The sequence below is a fragment of the Oryctolagus cuniculus genome, chromosome 18, assembly GCF_051225735.1.
Source record: "Oryctolagus cuniculus isolate XC-2025 breed Fujian yellow rabbit chromosome 18, ASM5122573v1, whole genome shotgun sequence".
NCBI classification, from domain to species: domain Eukaryota; kingdom Metazoa; phylum Chordata; class Mammalia; order Lagomorpha; family Leporidae; genus Oryctolagus; species Oryctolagus cuniculus.
This window is the reverse complement of record NC_142884.1, coordinates 1,636,208-1,654,090: the sequence shown is the minus strand read 5'-3', so window position 1 is coordinate 1,654,090 and position 17,883 is coordinate 1,636,208. Positions and strand designations below refer to the sequence as shown.

At 46.1% G+C, this 17,883-nt stretch overlaps 1 protein-coding gene across 4 annotated transcripts; it reads left to right on the top strand.

Moving 5' to 3' along the window:
- Nucleotides 1-915: 915 nt before the first annotated feature.
- Nucleotides 916-12,393, top strand: LOC100342339 (ubiquitin carboxyl-terminal hydrolase 29-like). Of its 4 annotated transcripts, none has more exons than XM_089319925.1 (4): nt 916-1,005; nt 4,111-4,222; nt 4,740-4,898; nt 8,993-12,393. In XM_089319925.1, exon 4 carries the CDS (start codon nt 9,416-9,418, stop codon nt 11,621-11,623), a length of 2,208 nt encoding a protein of 735 aa, XP_089176051.1. In that variant the 5' UTR covers nt 916-1,005; nt 4,111-4,222; nt 4,740-4,898; nt 8,993-9,415; the 3' UTR covers nt 11,624-12,393. The 4 variants fall into 4 exon arrangements, 3 of the variants coding, with proteins under 3 accessions (XP_089176051.1, XP_089176050.1, XP_008247264.4); XM_089319924.1 differs by having other exon boundaries at nt 949-1,005; nt 4,108-4,222; XR_016225118.1 differs by lacking the exon at nt 8,993-12,393 and having other exon boundaries at nt 949-1,005; nt 4,108-4,222; nt 4,740-4,958.
- The last annotated feature ends 5,490 nt before the right edge of the window (nt 12,394-17,883 follow it).

Genomic DNA, 17,883 nt, shown 5'->3' with positions numbered 1-17,883 from the left:
GGCCTGAGTGCTTGGGCCCCAGCACCCAAGTTTGAGACCCAGATGTAGATCCTGGCTCCTGGCTTCAGATCGGTGCAACTCTGGCCGTTGTGGCCATTTGGGGGGTGAAGCAATGCAAGGAAGACCTTTCTCTCTCTTTCTCACTGCCTAACTATATCTGTCAAATAAAAAAAAAAATGGTGTCATAAACAAATACAGTAAAATACAGTTGTCTACTGCTAGTATTTTTTTTTTTTTTTTTTTTTTGGACAGGCAGAGTTAGCGAGAGAGACGGAAAGAAAGGTCTTCCTTCCGTTGGTTCACAATGCAAATGGCCAGTAGAGCTAGCACGCTGTGCTGATCCAAAGCCAGGAGCCAGGTGCTTCCTCCTGGTCTCTCATGCAAGTGCAGAGCCCAAGCACTTGGGCCATCCTCCACTGCCTCCAGGCCACAGCAGAGAGCTGGACTTGAAGAGGAGCATTCAGGTCAGAACCGGCACCCCAACCTGGAATAGAACCCGGGGTGCCGTCGTCTCAGGCAGAGAACTAGCCTAGTGAACCCTGGCGCCAGAGCTAGCTAGCCTTTTTTAGGCATTTTATGCTTTTTAAAGATATATTTATTTTATTTGAACTTCAGAGTTACAGAAAGGCAGAGGCACAGGAGGAGGGTGGGAGAGAGAGAGACAGGGAGAGATAGAGAGAGAGAGAGGGCTTCCATCCACTGGTTCACTCCCCAGATGGCCCAGATTCTGCAGCTGGGCTGATCCAGAGACAGGCCCTCCTCAGCTGCTTTCCAAGGCCACGGCAGAGAGCAGGATGGGAAGCAGAGCCCTGGCCTCACCCCCTGCACCACAGCACCCACCCCTGCAGGCATTTTAAATTCATTGCCCTAGGGGATAGCCACACCTAAAAGGGTGTTTCCTGGGTGGGGCTGCCAGGGGTGTATAAATGAAAGGCGCTGGCTGACTGCACATCAGAGTTCTCATCCACTCCCACAGCGAGGACAGCAGCTCTCCACGTCCACACTGTGAGTTTGCTTCGGCCTGTCAGTGGGCTGTTTGGTGTGTGGGGGCGCTTCGAGAAGGTCCCGGGGCGGGAGGCATTGTGGCATCTTTAGCTGGCCTTTGGGATACTGGTGTGCAGATGGAGCCCTGGCTACTCCACTTCCTCTCCTGCCTCCTGATATTGGTTTGGAAAGCAGCAGATGGTGGCCCAAGTATTTGGGTCCCTGTCCCCATGTGGGAGACCTGGCTGGAGTTCCAAGCTCTTTGTTTTGGCCTGGCCCAGCCTTGGCCTTTGTGGCCATTTGAGGAGTGAACGGGAGATGAAAGGTATCTCTTGGGTCTCCCTCTCCGTCATTCTGCCTTTCCAGTGAATTAATAAATCTTTTAAGTACATGGAAATGCATATAATGAAAACATGCATGGATTTTTTAAAAGTTTATACAAAACCTTATCCCTTTTTTTGTTTTCATTTTTGTTTCTTTCTTTTTGTTTTAAAACCTCATCTTTGATGGCTGGCACTGTGGCTCGCTAGGCTAATCCTCTGCCTGCAGCACATGTACCCCCAGTTCTAGTCCTGGTTTGGGTTCTGGATTCTGTCCCGGTTGCCCCTCTTCCAGGCCAGCTCTCTGCTGTGGCCCGGGAAGGCAGTGGAGGATGGCCCAAGTGCTTGGGTCCTGCACCCGCATGGGAGACCAGGTGGAAGCACCCGGCTCCTGGCTTCAGATCGGCACATTTCACTGGCCGTAGCGACCGTTTTGGGGGTGAACCAATGGAAGGAAAACCTTTCTCTCTGTCTCTCTCTCTCTCTCTCACAGTCTAACTCTGCCTGTCAAAAAATAATAAAATTTGTCTTTTCATTCCATTTTCTATGAGCTTTTTGAAGAGCACTCATAGGCACTCAGAGAATGTGAGACTACATTTATTTCCTTCGAAGGATAATCAGTTATTGTCTGAGGGGGTTTATCTTCCACCATTGACGGGGATGAATTATAAATTAGCAGGTCTTGATTCTGGGTTTTGCTTTTGGAATAGTTTTTAATTTTCTGTGACCTTGGATTCTGGCATCTCCAGAAGGGAACGCGCACTTAAAATGCAAATGATGAGGGGCCAGCCTTGTAGTGCAGGGCAATAAACCTCTTCCTGTAACACTGGCATCCCATATGGGTGCTGGTTCAAGTCCTGGCCATTCTTAACACCAATCCAACAAGCAAACTGTAAACAACACATGATGAAGGCTACTCATCTTTTGGTATCATTTCGGGATGCAACTGGAGATCTCTAATCCTTATGATTCCCCCTTCCCTTAAATTTAAGATTCAGTGAGAAGAAACATCCCCTATGAAAAAACAAAGTCATTTCTCACAAGCACAGTGATAGGAGGATGAAATACAGGGCCTCTGGGTTCATACTGTGGTCGCTATGGGTACACAATGCAGGTGTTAGTATCTCTCAGAAAATTGAAGATGCATTAACTATTTGTTAAAGACTTACTTGTTTTTTATTTATTTTGAAAGAGTTACAGAGAGAGAGAGAGAGAGAGAGGAGGTCTTCCATCAGCTGGTTTACACCCCAAATGGCTGTGATAGCCGGAGCTGAGCTGTATGGCTGTGTGAGAGCCATTCTTACCAGGGGAGGGAGAGATGTCTCCTCATTGTGGTTTGATTTGCATTTCCCTGATGGCTAGTGATCCTGAACATTTCTTCATGTGTCTGTTGGCCATTTGGATATCCTCTTTTGAAAATGTCAGTTGAAGCCCTTGGCCCATCTCTTAACTGGGTTGTGTGTTTTGTTGTGGTGCAGTTTTATGATCACAACAGTGCTGTTGTTGCAATCCCGTTTTCACTTATGTGACACTAAGACCCAGGAAGCTTGAGTTTCAAGCTTCATGTTCCAAGAGCAGTAAATAAGAAACCAGTCTCTGACTTCTAGCAGCTGGAATGTATATTGTGTGATCATAGTGTATCCTCCTTGTTGCCTGTTTCTCAACAGAAAAAAAAAAAAAAAAAAAAAAAAAACAAGCAAACATGCTTAAAGTTCTAGGTCTTTCAAATAAATAAATAAATTTTAAAATTCTAATTGTGGCAGAGCTCCAAAAATCTCCTCACCACCAAGACTGTGGCTGTATTAATCCAATCTATGTGATTGGGAAGGGCTGGATTTAGAAAGGTATTTGGAGGTAATCTCATTATCACACTGGATTTCCTCCTTGGTTTAATCAACTTTTAAGACATTTGAGCACCAGGTGCCTGGGGTCACTAGGCTAATCCTCTCCCTGCAGCACTGGAACCCTGGGTTCTAGTCCCGGTTGGAGCGCCGGATTCTCTCTTGGTTGCTCCTCTTCCAGTCCAGCTCTCTGCTGTGGCGTGGAAGGCCGTGGAGGATGGCACAAGTGCTTGGGCCCTACACCTGCATGGGAGACCAGGAGGAAGCACCTGGCTGCTGGCTTCGGATCAGCTCAGTGTGCTGGCTGTATTGGCAATTTGGGGGCTGAACCAACAGAAAAGGAAGACCTTTCTCTCTCTCTCTCTCTCTCTCTCTCTCTCTCTCTCTCTCTCTAACTCGGCATGTCAAAAATAAAAAATGAAGAAAAATTAAGAAAAAAAGGAAGTTGTGAAAATTCATCAGGTGTATCTGAAAAAAAATGTACAAATCAAAGTCATTGGAGGGTGTTGGATTGCCATATGCTTTCTTGTCTTTACAAACTTTTATTTATTTGACAGGCGCAGTTACAGAGAGAGGGAGAAACAGAGATCCTCCATCCACTGGTTCTCTTCCCAGAGGGCCATGGGGGCCAGGGCTGGGGCAGGCTGAAGCCAGGAACCCAAAGCCTCTTCCAGATCCCACACGTGGCATGGGTGCAGGAGCCCAAACACTTGGGCCATCTTTCTCTCCCTTCTCAGGCCCACCAGCAGGGAGCTAGATTGGAAGTGGAGCAGCTGGGTCTCAAAGTGGCACCCATAGAGGATGCTGGTGTTGCATGTGGTGGTTTAACCCACTATGCCAAAACACTAGCCTCTGCATTTGCTTTCTACCAGATAGTGAAATCAAACAACAGAAGATGTGGTTGGGAATCCACTGGTGATGACATAAAACTCACTTTTTGAGATTTCCTATTTTTCTTTCAGCAGCCTTGGCACTCAGGATTCTACTTGCAGTGTGGCCACAGACAACTCTCCAAAGAGTCAATTCCCTTGAATTCTGACTCAAGTGTCTTTGGCCGGAACTGAGAATGGACAACAGGTAATATCTTTTTTTCTGTAGTTTCCTTTGAATTTTTTTTTTCATTTGCTTTTTCTGACATCAGAATGTTGGAAAGACACAGACATTCTAGGCTGCTTAGAAAGACATAGGCAAATGGGTGAGGGGAGGGAGAAGAATTAAGAAAGTCATTTTAAATTTTCATTGCATTTGAAAGGCAGAGAGAGAGATCTTCCATCTACTGGTTCAGTCCTCAAATGCCTGCAACCATCAGGGCTGGGCCAGGCTAAAGCCAGGAGCCCAGAACTAGTGCACGTTTCCACACAGGTGGTAGAGTCCCAAATAATTGAACCTCATGTGCTACCTCGGAGGGTCTTCCTTATGCTGTGTCTCTTCATGTTTCTCTTCGCCTACCCTCCTCAATTTTCATGAAAAGCTCACCATCTTAATTCTGTTTTCATACTCCTTGCATGAAATGGCTGCTTGCATGCTCAGCATTTACTCAAGTCCCCACTGTAGCTACATTTCTATTAAAATGTCCGTGTGTCTTTTTCTTTAGGGTACATGCGTTGTATTTGTAAACAAAGAACATCCCTTCACGAAGTGCATGGTTTTGTGCAGACGTGGAACAAGAGGACTGGACCTAGTACGTTGAAAGAACCCATCACAGAAACAGTGGAAAGGAAAAAGGATATTCAACTGATTTTCTTGTTTCAAGGTGCAAAACCTATAGATAAGAGGTTTTTCCCTAGACATTAATATTCTACAATGTTTTAGACATTATGGAGAAAGACAAAATGGCCTGTGTCTGACCTGCTGGAAAAAAAAAAACTTCGTCTTGGCAAACTCTCTCGCACACATACTGAACGGTTGCAGATCTTGCTGGACAAATATATAAATTTTATATATACATTTATATAATTATAGAAGTGAGTCACAGATGTAAGAAAGTTCTTGCTGCTCATCTTGTGATTCTTATGTATATTTGCAATGATGTCCAAAGTTAAAATTTGTGTCATAGAGGCGGCCGACATGGCTCCTTAGGTTAATCCTCCGCCTGCAGCGCCCCCATCGCATGTGGGCACCAGGTTCCAGTCTCGGCTGCCACTCTTCCAGTCCAGGTCTCAGTGTGGCCCGGGAAGGCAGTGGAGGATGGCCTGAGTGCTTGGGCCCCAGCACCCAAGTGGGAGACCTGGAGGAAGCTCCTGGCTCCTGGCTTCAGATCGGTGCAACTCTGGCCGTTGCGGCAATTTGGGGGATGAAGCAATGCAAGGAAGACCTTTCTCTCTCTCTCTTTCTCACTGCCTAACTATATCTGTGAAATAAAAAAAAATGGTGTCATAAACAAATACAGTAAAATACAGTTGTCTACTGCTAGCATTTTTTTTTTTTTTTGGACAGGCAGAGTTAGCGAGAGAGATGGAGAGAAAGGTCTTCCTTCCATTGGTTCACAATGCATATGGCCAGTAGGGCTAGCACGCTGTGCCGATCCAAAGCCAGGAGCCAGGTGCTTCCTCCTGGTCTCTCATGCAAGTGCAGAGCCCAAGCACTTGGGCCATCCTCCACTGCCTCCTGGCCACAGCAGACAGCTGGACTGGAAGAGGAGCATTCAGGTCAGAACCGGCACCCCAACCGGGAATAGAACCTGGGGTGCCATCGTCCCAGGCAGACGACTAGCCTAGTAAGCCATGGCGCTGGAGCTAGCTAGGATTTTTAGGCATTTTATGCTTTTTAAATATATATTTATTTTATTTGAATTTCAGAGTAACAGAGAGGCAGAGGCATGGCGGGGGTTTGGGAGAGGGAGAGACAGGGAGAGATAGAGAGAGAGAGAGGGCTTCCATCCGCTGGTTCACTCCCCAGATGGCCCAGACGCTGGAGCTGGGCTGAACCAGAGGAGGCCCTCCTCAGCTGCTTTCCAAGGCCACGGCAGAGAGCAGGATGGGAAGCAGAGCCCTGGCCTCACCCCCTGCACCACAGGACCCACCCCTGCAAGCATTTTAAATTCATTGCCCTAGGAGATAGCCACACCTAAAAGGGTGTTTCCTGGGCGGGGCTGCCAGGGGTGTATAAATGAAAGGCGCTGGCTGACTGCACATCAGAGTTCTCATCCACTCCCACAGCGAGGACAGCAGCTCTCCACATCCAAACCGTGAGTTTGCTTCAGCCTGTCAGCAGGCTGTTTGGTGTGTGGGGGCGCTTCATGAAGGTCCCGGGGCAGGAGGCATTGTGGCATCTTTAGCTGGCCTTTGGGATACTGGTGTGCAGATGGAGCCCTGGCTACTCCACTCCCTCTCCTGCCTCCTGATATTGGTTTGGAAAGCAGCAGATGGTGGCCCAAGTATTTGGGTCCCTGTCCCCATGTGAGAGACCTGGCTGGAGTTCCAAGCTCTTCATTTTGGTCTGGCCCAGCCTTGGCTGTTGTGGCCATTTGAGGAGTGAACGGGAGATGAAAGGTATCTCTTGGGTCTCCCTCTCTCTGCCATTCTGCCTTTCCAGTGAATTAATAAATCTTTTAAGTACATGGAAACACATATAATGAAAACATGCATGGATTTTTTAAAAGTTTGTACAAAACCTTATCCCTTTTTTTGTTTTCATTTTTGTTTCTTTCTTTTGGTTTTAAAACCTCATCTTTTAGGGCTGGCAATGTGGCTCACTAGGCTAATCCTCTGTCTGTGTCACAGGTACCCCGGGTTCTAGTCCCCATTGGGGCTCTGGAATCTGTCCCGGTTGCCCCTCTTCCAGGCCAGCTCTCTGCTGTGGCCCGGGAAGGCAGTGGAGGATGGCCCAAGTGCTTGGGTCCTGCACCCACATTGGAGACCAGGAGGAAGAACCCGGCTCCTGGCTTCAGATCACCACATTGCACTGACCGTAGGGAACATTTTGGGGGTGAACCAAGGGACGGAAAACCTTTCTCTCTGTCTCTCTCTCTCTCTCACTGTCTAACTCTGCCTGTCAAAAAATAATAAAATTTGTCTTTTCATTCCATTTTCTATGAGCTTTTTGAAGAGCACTCTTACGCATTCAGAGAATGGGAGACTACATTTATTTCCCTTGAAGGATAATCAGTTATTGTCTGAGGGGTTTTTATCTTCCACCATTGACAGGGATGAATTATAAATTAGCAGGTCTTGATTCTGGGTTTTGCTTTTGGAATAGTTTTTAATTTTCTGTAACCTTGGATTCTGGCATCTCCAGAAGGGAACATGCACTTAAAATGCAAATGATGAGGGGCCAGCCTTGTAGTGCAGGGCAATAACCCTCTTCCTGTAACACTGGCATCCCATATGGGTGCTGGTTCAAGTCCTGGCCATTCTTAACACCAATCCAACAAGTAAACTGTAAACAACCCATGATGAAGGCTACTCATCATTTGGTAACATTTTGGGATGCAACTGGAGATCTCTAATCCTTATGATTCCCCCTTCCCTTAAATTTAAGATTCAGTGAGAAGAAACATCCCCTATGAAAAAACAAAGTCATTTCTCACAAGCACAGTGATAGGAGGATGAAATACAGGGCCTCTGGGTTCATACTGTGGTCGCTATGGGTACACAATGCAGGTGTTAGTATCTCTCAGAAAACTGAAGATGCATTAACTATTTGTTAAAGACTTACTTGTTTTTTATTTATTTTGAAAGAGTTACAGAGAGAGAGAGAGGTCTTCCGTCAGCTGGTTCACTCCCCAAATGGCTGTGACAGCCGGAGCTGAGCTGTATGGCTGTGTGAGAGCCATTCTTACCAGGGGAGGGAGAGATGTCTCCTCATTGTGGTTTGATTTGCATTTCCCTGATGGCTAGTGATCCTGAACATTTCTTCATGTATCTGTTGGCCATTATATATCCTCTTGAAAATGTCAGTTTAAGCCCGTGGCCCATCTCTTAGCTGGGTTGTGTGTTTTGTTGTGGTGCAGTTTTATGATCACAACAGTGCTGTTGTTGCAATCCCGTTTTCACTTATGTGACACTAAGACCCAGGAAGCTTGAGTTTCAAGCTTCATGTTCCAAGAGCAGTAAATAAGAAACCAGTCTCTGACTTCTAGCAGCTGGAATGTATATTGTGTGATCATAGTGTATCCTCCTTGTTGCCTGTTTGTCAACAGAAAAAAAAAAGCAAAGATGTTTAAAGTTCTAGGCCTTTCAAATACATAAATAAATTTTAAAATTCTAATTGTGGCAGAGCTCCAAAAATCTCCTCACCACCAAGACTGTGGCTGTATTAATCCAATCTATGTGATTGGGAAGGGCTGGATTTAGAAAGGTATTTGGAGGTAATCTCATGATCACACTAGATTTCCTCCTTGATTTAATCAACTTTTAAGACATTTGAGCGCCAGGTGCCTGGGGTCACTAGGCTAATCCTCTCCCTGCAGCACTGGAACCCTGGGTTCTAGTCCCGGTTGGAGCGCCGGATTCTCTCCTGGTTGCTCCTCTTCCAGTCCAGCTCTCTGCTGTGGCGTGGAAGGCCGTGGAGGATGGCACAAGAGCTTGGGCCCTACACCTGCATGGGAGACCAGGAGGAAGCACCTGGCTGCTGGCTTCAGATCAGCTCAGTGTGCTGGCTGTATTGGCAATTTGGGGGCTGAACCAATGGAAAAGGAAGACCTTTCTCTCTCTCTCTCTCTCTCTCTCTCTCTCTTGCTGTCTTTCTCGGCATGTCAAAAATAAAAAATGAAGAAAAATTAAGAAAAAAAGAAAGTTGTGAAAATTCATCAGGTGTATCTGAAAAAAATGTACAAAAAAAAGTAATTGGAGGGTGTTGAATTACCATTTGCTTTCTTGTCTTTACAAACTTTTATTTATTTGACAGGCACAGTTACAGAGAGAGGGAGAAACAGAGATCCTCCATCCACTGGTTCTCTTCCCAGAGGGCCATGGATCCCCTCACAAAGTGCATGGTTTTGTGCAGACGTGGAACAAGAGGACTGGACCTAGTACGTTGAAAGAACCCATCACACAAACAGTGGAAAGGGAAAAGGATATTCAACTGATTTTCATGTTTCAAGGTGGAAAACCTATAGATAAGAGGTTTTTCCCTAGACATTAATATTCTACAATGTTTTAGACATTATGGAGAAAGACAAAATGGCCTGTGTCTGACCTTCTGGAAAAAAAAAAACTTCGTCTTGGCAAACTCTCTCGCACACATACTGAACGGTTGCAGATCTTGCTGGACATCATTCATCAGAACAAACATCAGTGGCCCATTAAATCGGAAAGCTATTGAGGTGTCATGGAGAGCATGAATGGGTACACAGAGCCTGACAAAACTCCATCTTCCAATGTATGTCATGTGCCAAGTGCTGAGACCTTTACTACAGAAGAAGGAAGTGGAACAACGTTCCCCCAGCAGTTGCTGGGCAAATCGCCAATGCTTGCCAAACAAGGGTTACCAGAAAAGAAAGATAGGAAGAGAAAAACAACACTGTCGTCCAGTCTAGATACGGATGAAGGCTTCCTGGAAGAAAATGAGAGTGTGCCAAGCAAGAAATTCAAGAAAGATTCCTTGAAAGATCTAGCAAAGGATGGAAGTTCGAAACATGGACCTTCCCTCAGGACCGCCTCTCCTGGAAATTCTCCCCTGGATGAGACTGTTCTTTCTCCTCAGAGTGTGTCTGACAAAAGTCTGCTATTCCCATTGGAACCAGAACGTGCCCAGGACGACCCACAACACGATCAAGACCAATTGTGCCTTGACTCTCACCCAGAGCAACTGCAGCAGGGCTTCCCCAATTTGGGAAACACCTGTTACATGAACTCAATTTTACAGTCACTCTATGCAATTCCATCATTTGCTGATGGCTTACTAGGACAAGGTATTCCATGGGAGAACATTCCTTCTGACGTGCTTATCATGCCTTTAAGTATGTTGCTTGCTTTGAAAGATATTTGTAATCTAGAGACTAGCCAAGACCTACTCAGAGATATTAAAAATGCTATCTCAGCTGTTGCAGAAATATTCTCGGGCAACATGCAGAACGATGCTCATGAATTCTTATGTCAGTGTTTAGACCAGCTGAAAGGCGATTTTGAAAAAGTAAACACCATTTGGAAAACGAGGAGGGAGGCTGGAGATGAAAATTCACCTCCAGAGTTGTTTGCTGGTGATGCTGCCACCAAAGTGTTTGTTTGTCCAGTTGCTTCCAATTTTGAATTTGAATTGCAGGACTACGTGATTTGCAAAGCCTGTGGTCAAGTTGTTGTCGTGATAGAGCCTGGTAATTGTATCTCCATCAACCTACACCCAAAACCAAAAGCATCTCCTTTGTCCCTTCAACATTGTTTTGATCTTTTCTTTACAACAGAAGAATGTGAGCGCCTCTGTGAAACGTGTAACCACAAGAAGGCTGTGGTGATGCATAAATTTGGCAGGCTACCCAGAGTCTTCATTGTTCATCTGAAACGCTACAGTTTGAGTGACACTTACGCGCTAATGAAGGATGACCAACAAGTTCTTATTCCCAAATATTTGAGTTTATCCTCTAATTGCAATGAAGACACCAGACCACCACTTCCCTTGGATAGTAATGCACCTGTGTTGGACCCCGAAGTACTGAACCTCACCCAAGAGGTTATTTCTGAGAGAGTCAGCCCATGCACATCATCTGTGAAGTTGACCTGGCAATCCAGTGACTCTTCAGTTCTGCATGTTGCACCAGACGAAGATGCTGAACAAAACACACCTCAGAGAATTTGGCAAGCCAGGCCAAAGGAGAAGCAGCAGACTGACCTAGCAAGTGGCTCAAATCTGGAGTCCAAACTGGGCAACGCAAGAGATAGGGAAGTCAGAGAAATGGAGATGCTGGCAGCTGCCTCAGTGATGAATCAGGGAGACATCTCTCTTCTTAAGATCTGTGAAGATGAAAGTAATCCTATAAACAACCCAGACAGAGCACTTGAAGAAGTTTATTGTCAAGAGGAGCCTGAAAATCCAGAACCCAAGGACAATGAGAAAACCAGTACATTGGTAGAGTTAGATTTTGATCATGTTAGTGAGTCTTCAAAAGATCTTTGTGACTATGAAAAACACAAGATTTCAGAAGGATTGAGAGGCGTGGTTGAGCAGCTGCACGAATCTGTTACCAAAGACATCGTGGGCATGGAGAAAACCATAGCTAAAGTCAAGGAACCAAAAGGAAGCATGCAAATGGGAGATGCTCTTCATTCTTACCGACTGATCAGCGTCATCAGCCACATAGGGAACTCCCCGTGTGCAGGCCATTACATCAGCGACGTGTATGACTTTCAGAAGCAGGCCTGGTTCACGTATAGTGATCTGAGGGTGGCAGAAATCCCAGAGGCCATGGTGCAGGAGGCAAGGCTTCACAGTGGGTACATCTTTTTTTACATGCACAATGACATTTTTGAGGCACTTGTGAGCAAGGCAGAGAAGTCCCAGCTAACCAGCCAACAGGAAGAGGTGTTCCTTCCAGGAGAATAAGAGGGCTCCTGAAGACACAAGGAGCTCAGGACAAAGATCAGGGGCTGGTCTTGTGGTGCGAATGCCAGGCTGGTGGAGTGGCACAGCTGCTTCAGCCACCCCTTGGGAAGCACGTAGCCTGTCCTGGAGTGCCAGTTTGAGGTCCAATACCTCTGCTTCTGATCCAGCATTCTTACTAATGTGCCCGGGAAAGCAACAGAAGACGGCCTGCGTCCTTGAGCCTCTGCCACACACGTGGGAGACCACAGTGGAGTTCCTGGCTCCTGGCTTCAGCATGGCCCAGCCCTGGCTGTTGGGGCCATTTGGGGAGTGAGCCAGTGGATGAAAGATCGCTCTCGTTCTCTCTGTTGTGCCTTTTACATCAATAAATCGTCTTATATAAAATAAGATGGAAGATCCACAAGACTCATACATAACTCAGGCTAGGTTGCATGATTCTCTCCTACAAGATTAAAATGGCACTTGTCATGTTCTAATGCAGTCGTTTTCCAAGTGTTGCTGTGCAATCAATGTCACAGCAGCAAAGAGGATCTGATCAGAAATGACAATTTTGAGACCTCTCCAATCCAACTGACTCAGAAACTGCAAATGTGTACCAGAAATCTCATGGACATTATGATGCTCATGAACTTTTGAGAAGCACAATCATAGTGTGTAGAGTACCTAGGGTTTATTTTGCTGCTGCTGCTGCTGCTGCTGGGGTGTGTGTGTGTGTGTCTGTGTGTGTGTGTGTCTGTGTGTGTGTCTGTGTGTGTGTCTGTGTGTGTGTATTTATTTAAAGGATTTTAATTATAATTTTAAGCTTCTTGAACTCACATATGTCTTTTTTGTAAGCTTATTGAAATAAATACCCAAACAATGCAAGTACCATTAACTGGCTTCCACGTGTGTTTGTAACTCCTCACTGGAACAATTTGCTACCTAGCAAGCAACTGTATTTCCATATCCTCCCAGGAGCTGCAAGGTAGAACTTCAGGCTTACATGAGCAATGCAGTTAATGATATGATGAGGACAGGCACTGTGGCTCAGTGGGTTAAGACACTGCTTGGGGTGTTTGCATCCCCTCTTGGAGTTCCCGGGATTGAATGCCACCTCTGCTTCTGAGTCAGCTTCCTGCTAATACACATTCTGGGAGACAGTAGATACTGGCTCCAGGACTTGGGTTCCTGCCACCCACGTAAGAGAACTGGATGGATGTCCTGCCTCCTGGCTTCAGCCTGGCCCAGCCTCAGCAGCAGTAGGCATCTGGGGAGTGAATCAATAGAAAGAGGATCAATCCATCTCTCTCCCTCCTTCCCTCCCTCCTCTCTTCCTTCCTCTAGTCCCTCGCACACATCACTTTACCTTTGGAATAAATAAATTAAAACTGCAAAAGTGGTTTTATAATTAAACACTATGTAAAATGGGGCCGGTGTTGTGGTACAGTAGGTTAAGCCACTGCCTGCAACGCTAGCATCCCATATACCTAGCTGGAGTTCTATCTGCTCCACTCCCAATCCAGCTCCCTGCAGATGTGCCTGGAAAAGCAGAAGATGCCCCAAGTGCTTAGGTCCCTGCTGCACATGTGGGAAACCTGGGTGGAATTCCAGGCTCCTGACTTCAGCTCGGCCTAACCCCAACTCTTGTGGCCATTTGGGGAGTGAATCAGCAGAAAGAAGATCTTTCTGTCTTCCTCTGTCTCTCTGCCCCTGCACCCACCTGGAAGACTCAGATGAAGCTCCAGGCTTCAAACTGGCCCAGCTCCAGCCATTGTGGCCATTGGGGAATTAATCAGGAAGTGGAAGACCTCTCTCTGTCTCTTTCTCTCTCTCTCTGGACCCCTGTCTTTCAAATAACCTTTAAAAAAAAAGGAAGGGATGGAGGGAAAGAAGGAGGAAATAGTGATGAGCAATCATTTTCTCTTGGTCACACTTCAGTTGGGTTCTTTGCGAACTCACTCATGTTTGGAAGAGTACTTCTCAATGTTGGCATGGTTGATTGGTTAGTTTGTACTTTGGTGTAGTGGGCTGTCCTACTTAGTAAGATTTCTGACCTCAATCCACTAGATATCAGTATAATCTAGTCAAGCCATCAAACCCTGTTGAACATCTACCAGGGCTGCAATCACCCTGATTGATGGTTTCTTCCCCCATCACAGTACCCCACATATCATTTGGAGTGATTGAGCAGTACTTTTTAAAAGAAGTATTCAAGTCAGTGGGCATGTTTTCAGGATCCACAGCTTTAGAAATGTTTAATCACCTGGAATGAAAGAACCGAGAATGGCCTTGTGAAGACTCAGTGACAAGTACCATTTATGAGGCAGTGCTTGTGGAGGTTTGAACTCTGATGTTCACGAACCTATCTGAAGCATCATTTCTGCCCTACCCTGGTGTCCCAGAACCAAGGTGTGGAAGCCACTGTGACATTTCCCACTCTGATTCATTGGCAAAAATATTTACCCGCTACTCCTGTGAATGAGGGCTGATTGGTACAAGCACTAATATTCCAGAGACGAAAGCCTACATACACGCATGTAAGTGTTGCATTCTATGGAACAGACTCTGTGTCAGCCAGTCTGCCTTGATTCAGCTTTTCTGTGTTTAAAAAGTAAAAGACTCATGTTGGAATCCTAACCTGTCAGTACTTCAGAATGCAAGTGTAATCGGTGATAGGATTTTTATAGATATGATTAAATTAAAATGAGTTGGTTGCATTCCTTAATCCTATGTGATGGTATCCTTATAGGAAGAAGACATTTGGACACAGATACTAAAGGAAGATACCTTGAAGATACAGAAAGATGTCGAGACATCTGCCAGCCAGAAAGGCTTAAAACATCCTGCCCTCAGAGGGAACCAACCATGATGACACCTTGATCTTGGACCTCTAGAGTCAAGTGCTGTCGAATTAAATTTCTGTTGTGGCTGGCACTGTGGTATAGCAGGTGGAAGCTGCCTCCTCTGGTGCTGGCATCCCATATGGGCACCGGTTCTGCTCACAAGTGCTCCACTTCTGATCCAGCACTCTGCTATGACCTGGGAAAACAGTGAAGGATGGACCAAGTGCTTTGGCCCCTACCCCCACGTGGGAGACCCAGAGGAGGCTCTTAGCTCCTGCCTTCAGATTGGTGAAACTCCAGCCATTGCGGGCATTTGGGGAGTGAACCAGTGGCTGCAAGAACTCTCTCTCTCTCTCTCTCTCTCTCTCTCTCTCTCTCCTTCTCTCTCTGTGTACCTAAACTTTCAAATAGGTAAATGAATTTTTTTTAAAAAAAAGAAGCTAATTTCTAGTGCTTAGGCCAGTCTGTGGCACAGTTGACCCTTGAACCATGAAGGAGTGAGGAATACTGACCCCCTTGCAGGAAAAAACCTGAGTAAAACTCTCGACTCCCCTTAAAAGCTAACTCCTAAATGCCTACTATTGGCAGGAAGCTTTACCAATAACATAAAGTATCAGCAAACTATGTATGTTATACATATTATATATGGTGACAAATACGTAAGGATTGAGACATCATTTTTACTTGATGAGTTTATTAGGGAGACTAACTGCTCACATGTGGAAGATTAATGTTACAGGGCATTTCAGGTGGATCCTCACCACACTGGAGCCCACAGTAATAGCAACAAGATGTGGCTAAGAGATTACAGAAGCACAGTATGTGCAAGTTAATTTTATGCAGCTATAATTTAATACTGCACTTTTGTTTGCATTTCTCTTGACTGCGAATGGTGCCATCAACAGTCTGAGTTTTTGTGTGCATGTGTCTTGGCAAAGTTTTACAATAGATTTGGATATTCCATGGTAGTAAAGTACAAAGGAGATGATTATTACCTATACTTCTTGCACTCATGCACATACTTTGTAAAATGTATTTCTAAGTTCTGTGACTCATCTGGGAGCTTTTTCCAATCCCTGTGTAAGAAGAACCACAGAGTTCATACCTATACTCTCACTACAAGCCTAGAAAACTACCACCACCTCCTTCTGCCAGAGCCAATGCAGGACTAATACACTGCTCAGTCGCTTTGACACGAGCAAGGTTATATGCCTGGTATGGAGGATATTTTGCACAGAGCAGCTCTGGACAGGCACAGCTGTGACAGCACAATGTCTCCAGTAATAAAGATCGGGTCTTTCCTCAAGGTAAACTGCACTTGCCTGCTAGAAACACAGGCACAGGGAAAGGAAGCATGATATGAACAGTTAAAGAAGCCATGGAGACCAACAGTGCTCTCCCACACATGTTCCTATTGACACATGGAAGTCTGGCACATGCAAAGGTGTTTAAAAAGTTCATGGAGGGGCCGGCACTGTGCCTAGTGCCGGCGTCACATGTGGGTGCCAGTTCGAGTCCAGGCTGCTCCTCTTCTGATCCAGCTCTCTGCTATGCACTGGGACAACAGTGGAAGATGGTCCAAGTTCTTGGGTTCCTGTACCTCATGGGAGAGCTGGAAGAAGCTCCAGGCTTCGGGTTGGCACAGCTCTGGCTGTTTTGGCCAATTGGGGAGTGAGCCAGCAGATGGAAGACAACTCTCTCTCTGAATCTCCTTCTCTCTCTGTGCAACTCTGACTTTCAAGTAAATAAATATATCTTTCAAAAAAAAGTTCAAGCAGGGCCTGGCACTGTGGCAAAATGGGTAAAACCACTGAACCACTGACTGCAGTACTGGTATCCCATATGGGCTCTGGTTTGAGTCCCAGCTGCTTTACTTCCAATCCAGCTCTTTTCTATGGCCTGGGAAAGCAGTGGAACATGGCCCAAATCCTTGGGTCGCTGCACCCACGTGGGAGACCCAGAAGAAGAAGCTCCAGGCTCCGGGCTTCGTTCTTGGGACTGGCCCAGTTCCTGCCATTGCAGCCCTTTGGGGAGTCAAAGATTCATATTCTCTCTCTCTCTCTCTCTTTCTCTCTCTCCCTTTCTCTCTCTCCTTCCGGTAACTGCCTTTCAAATAAGTAAATCTTTTTCTTTTTTTATTTTTATTTTTTGACAGGCAGAGTGGACAGTGAGAGAGAGAGACAGAGAGAAAGGTCTTCCTTTTGCCGTTGGTTCACCCTCCAATGGCCGCCACAGCCAGCGCGATGAGACCATTGCATTGTGCTGATCCGAAGCCAGGAGCCAGGTGCCTCTCCTGGTCTCCCATGCAGGTGCAGGGCCCAAGGACCTGAGCCATCCTCCACTGCACTCCCGGGCCACAGCAGAGAGCTGGCCTGGAAGAGGGGCAACTGGGACAGAATCCGGTGCCCCGACCGGGACTAGAACCTGGTGTGCCGGGGCCACAGGCCGAGGATTAGCCTATTGAGCTGCGGCACCGGCCTCAAAAAAGTAAATCTTTAAAAACACAAAAACACCTAGTTATATTGCCTCTATTTTATAGCCCTGGAAACCCAGGTTCCTCCATATGCTTCCTAGCGTCTTTTTGTGCGTTGTGTGTGTAAGAGCCACAATCCTGCTTCCTTTAAGTGAGCTGATCCATCAAGACAAAAGTCTTCAGAACCTTTATGTTTATGTTCAGAGTCTTCTGGAAGAATCTGAAAGCACAGGAGCACCTGTACAGACACTGGAGTCGTTGCTCGCTGCTCCCACTAGGTGGTGATAGGAACCAAGGCCGCTCAGGCCTGCACCCTGCCTTCCCCTCCCATTTAGGCCATTCTGAGCTCGCTTTGGAAGCTCCACTGAGGGGAAGGAGCTCTCCAGGAGTAGGTTTGAAGGTGACAGGGTGGCATAACAGGTCACCAGGTGTTTGTGGCAGCTGAGGGAAAAGGGGTGTCCAGATCATATTCTCAGGAATGTGGCTTCACAGCACATTGAGGACAGCAGGAGGAACTGTTAACTGGAGCAGCTTCTATAGACTGATGAGCTACCCATGAGACTGTTGAAGCTAAAAGACCCTTGAGCATAAGCAGGGTGCTGAGACCAGACAACCAACATTCTCGGGTCTATAGCCACTACTTGAATTACTGAGTTTCAGGATCAATGCTTCTTCAATCTTTCAAATTGATGTCAAAATGTGGTCCATGGTCATCTGTCAACTTGTAATTCCATCCACAACAAATTTTATGCTTTTGCAACACCGAACTTGTCCCTCAAGGATCGATTTTTATTCAGCTCTTGCCTCTGTACCTGGAACTTCTTTTTCTGTCAATTTCTAAAGCTCATGTTCTATATATAGCTCACCATTTTGTAAAATTATTTATTTGAAAAGCAGAGTTAGAGAGGGGCAGAGGGGAAAGAGAGAGAGAGGTCTTATATCTGCTGGTTCACTCCCCAAATGGC